General features: G+C 41.4%; 1 protein-coding gene across 1 annotated transcript; it reads left to right on the top strand.

Annotated features, from left to right (window-relative positions):
* Nucleotides 1-441: 441 nt before the first annotated feature.
* LOC104444172 (probable receptor-like protein kinase At4g10390) lies at nt 442-2,072 on the top strand. The gene is given in 3 exon segments (XM_010057800.3): nt 442-779; nt 782-881; nt 1,210-2,072. Coding segments are annotated over 3 exon segments (972 nt in total). The 5' UTR covers nt 442-497; the 3' UTR covers nt 1,800-2,072.
* Nucleotides 2,073-3,695: the final 1,623 nt, after the last annotated feature.

The raw sequence follows: 3,695 nt of genomic DNA, 5'->3' as shown, positions 1-3,695 counted from the left end.
ATTACGCTTTGGTTTAAAGAAAATTGTGAGTCAAAATGTGCCCTAACAACCCCATGAAGTCCCCTCTGATCTGAATCAAGAAGCTTCAAGGACACCACCTTCCGACTCTCATCCCGCCAGTCCGATTCTTGACACCCACCGAACCCATGAAAACCTAAAGAAAAAAGACAAGGATGCTGGTAAAACAAAGCGGACGTGCGCGTGCTGCTGTCCTCCTCTCGTCGTGTCAAGGGATTTCAAAAACAGCGTATCCATCCATCGATCTTCATTGTCTCATAGCTAGTACGCGCTTTTTGTCCTTTGGCCCCACCTCTCTCTCTCTCTCTCTCTCGCCTCTTCGCTTCTTTTCTTTGACCCGCACCAAACCACTGCGACGAGCCGCACCGGTAGCTAGCGACCATAAAGTACACTTCTTAATTCACCGACTCTTCCCCTCTTAAAAAGCAACAGCAGCCCAAGAAGGGAGTTGACTCGATCTGAATCGCAGATCTGCAATTATGGGTATCGTGAAGTTCCTCCGCTCCAAGCTGCTGAACAGGCGACGCGGCTCCGACAGAGCCGCCGTCCACGCCGATGCAGGGGAGGGTTGCTCGGGAAGGTGCGGCGACACGGCAGAGACGGCAGTGAAGAGGTGGGAGTGGGGAGAGATCGAGAGGATCACGGGGTGCTTCTCGGAGGTGGTTGGAGAAGGCGGGTTCAGCACCGTGTACATGGGGCGTTTCCCCGGCTGCGGAGGAGGCTCCACCGCCGCCACAGCAGCCGTCAAGGTCCACTGCGGCGGGGAGAGCGGCTTAGCATGGCCTTCAAGCAGGAGCTGGACGTGCTGCTTCAGCTCGAGCACGAGAACATCGTCAGGCTCCTCGGCTATTGCGATGATGCAGGTTGGCATGTCGCTCCTTTGTGCGCCTAGTTTATATTCAACTACCAAGATATGAAAATATTTGTCAAACTTCATTGCTTTGAATCGGAAGAAAATCATTTCCACGAACAAGGTTGAGATTTTGACAGTTGTGCATTTCAATTTCAGCTATATTTTGCCATTTTATAAGTATATGTTGATCGTATATAATCATATAGTAATCCTACCACCATTAGCAAGAATGATTTTCTCAGTAATATTAAATAAATATCATGTCATCGAAAATTAGTAAATTACTATAAGAAAATTTTTGTCAGTAACTAATTTAAGTTTCATCCCGGCTCATGAAGATCAAGGCGCGCTTATATTCGAATACGTCTCTGGCGGAACACTCCATGAACGCCTCCACGGCAGCGGCAGCAATAAGCGCTCGACTCTCCCATGGAAGAGCCGCGTGAAGGTCGCCTTCCAACTTGCGCAAGCGATCGAACATCTCCATGAAAGATGCACCCTCCACATCATCCATGGCGACATCAAATCCTCCAATGTTTTACTGGACGGCGACTCCGATTGCAAGCTCTGCGACTTCGGATCCGCGAAAATGGGCTTCTCCTCTATGATACCGCCGCCCTCATCGTTGCCTTCATCATCTCCTTATGTTAGGAGAAAGAATATTATCATGGGTTCTCCGGGCTACACCGATCCGGCATACTTGAGGACAGGGATAGCCTCGAAGAAGAATGACATCTATAGCTTCGGCATCTTGGTCCTCGAGCTCGTGACTGGTTTGGAGGCGTTTCGCGCGGACAAGGGACTGGTCTTGGCCTCGATGGCAGCTCATATGACTAAGGATGTCGATCGTATGGATGTTAGTGAGGTGACGAACATGGTGGATCCAAGATTGAGAGGCGATTTCAACGTGGAAGAGCGAGGGCTCTGATTGGACTAGCGAGGTCGTGTTTCGACGAGTCGACCCTGGTTAGGCCGACAGCGAGCTGCATGGTGAAAATGATGAAAGAGAAGGTTTCTTCAATTTCATTCACGAACTCAAGGCATAAACTCTCTGATGATCTGTAGCCAAATATGGATGTTTGTTTGGAGATCTACATGTACAATGTGTGGATTTTCTAATGATCTGTGGCCAACATTGAACTATGTTTATGTGAAGATCTACATGTGCATGGTTTGAAATCAAATCGAATTGAATTAATCACGAGCGTAAAGAATCCATGAAAATCAGGAAGAAAGCAACGTAATTCTCCCCCCTCTCTTTCTTCCTTTTTTTTCCCTTGTGCGCTTACCTTTTTTCCCCTTTTAGACTTATTTTTCAATCTCCTTTGTTTCTTTTAAAAAAAGTTAATATTATGAAAAACCTCAAATTGAGACACCCATAATAAATTTACTGCAAATTAATTTTTTGACCATAAGAAACTCAAATTGATACTTTAGCGATAAATTCACCCTCTATTAATTTCTAGTAAATTTTATCATCAAATTACCAAGTTAGATAATACGTTACAAGTGTACTAGGTTAGAATTTTATAATTCATTTGTTAGAGATGTATCGATTTGATATTTTTTATGATAAAAAAATTAGTTTGGGGTAAATTTGTCATAGGTATATCAATGTAGGATTTTTTTGTGGTTAAAAATTAATTTAGAATTAATTTATCATAGATATATCAATTTAGAGTCTTTTATAGTATTAAACCCAAAAAAAAATAAAAAATTCTCCTCCGTTTAATTTTTTTCACCTACTCCTACCTTTCTCCTACTATAAATATAGAAACTACTATTATAAAATAAAAAAGTACTTTGGCTCGGCGGCTTGGTTTGGTTTGGCAAAAAATAGAAAAATTGAACCAAATTGCTTAATTTCAATCTAATTCGATTTGTGAACTGGTTTTCTAAAATTACCTCTTCAAATCAACAAATTTTAAATTTTAGTTCAGTTTGTTAGTTTGGATTGAATTATATATGACCTAAACGATACAATCGATTGGTTTACAAGACGTAAAATACTTAATTTCAATAAATGCGAAGGAAACTACTGTAATTGCAGTAGATATATGAGGGAGCCATAAGACTTAGTGAAGAATTAGATATTAGGGAATAAAATTTTATTCCTTTTTTTCTATACATAATTGTGTTGCAAATACTATTTATATAAAGGACTCTAAGAGATAAAATACAAAAGGTAACGGAATAACAAATATTCTCTAAATATTTCTTGAATATTTTCTTCCCTTAACATCCCCTCGTAAGCTAATGGTGAGGGTGAACCATTAGCTCAAACCACAATTGAAGGAATCGACAAGTAGGCAAGCCTTAAGGAACCAACTAGTAGGCAAGCCTTTAATGAAGATATCGATAGTTTGTTCTTTGGTAGAAATGTAGTAGACTACCAATTGTTTCCCAGAAATGCGTTCCGGAATGAAATGATAATCAATTTCCACATGTTTGGTTCAAGCATGAAAAATGAGATTTGTGGATAAGTAGATGGTAGATAAGTTATCGCACCAAAGAGTGGCGGCTTGGGTGGTTGTACATGAAGATCCCGATGAAGATATTCAAGCCACATTAACTCCGCCGTTGTATCCGCAAGACACTTGTATTTTGCTTCGGTGCTGGAAAAAGTCATAGTTCATTGCTTGCGAGATTACCAAGAGATGAGATTTGGTTGGTGATAGAGCGACGGTTTGTCCGGTCGCTCACCCAATTGGTGTCAGAAAATGCATGGAGCTGAGTGGCTGCTGCTTGAGTAAAAAGAAGACCATGCAAGACCGTAGGGATAAGTATATTAAAAGTGTAAAAAGTAATGTACGGTGTTTACTTT

Source organism: Eucalyptus grandis, chromosome 5 (assembly GCF_016545825.1).
Source record: "Eucalyptus grandis isolate ANBG69807.140 chromosome 5, ASM1654582v1, whole genome shotgun sequence".
In the NCBI taxonomy this organism is placed as follows: Eukaryota; Viridiplantae; Streptophyta; class Magnoliopsida; order Myrtales; family Myrtaceae; genus Eucalyptus; species Eucalyptus grandis.
Note: the sequence above shows the minus strand (reverse complement) of the source record. Positions and strands in the feature narration are given on the sequence as shown.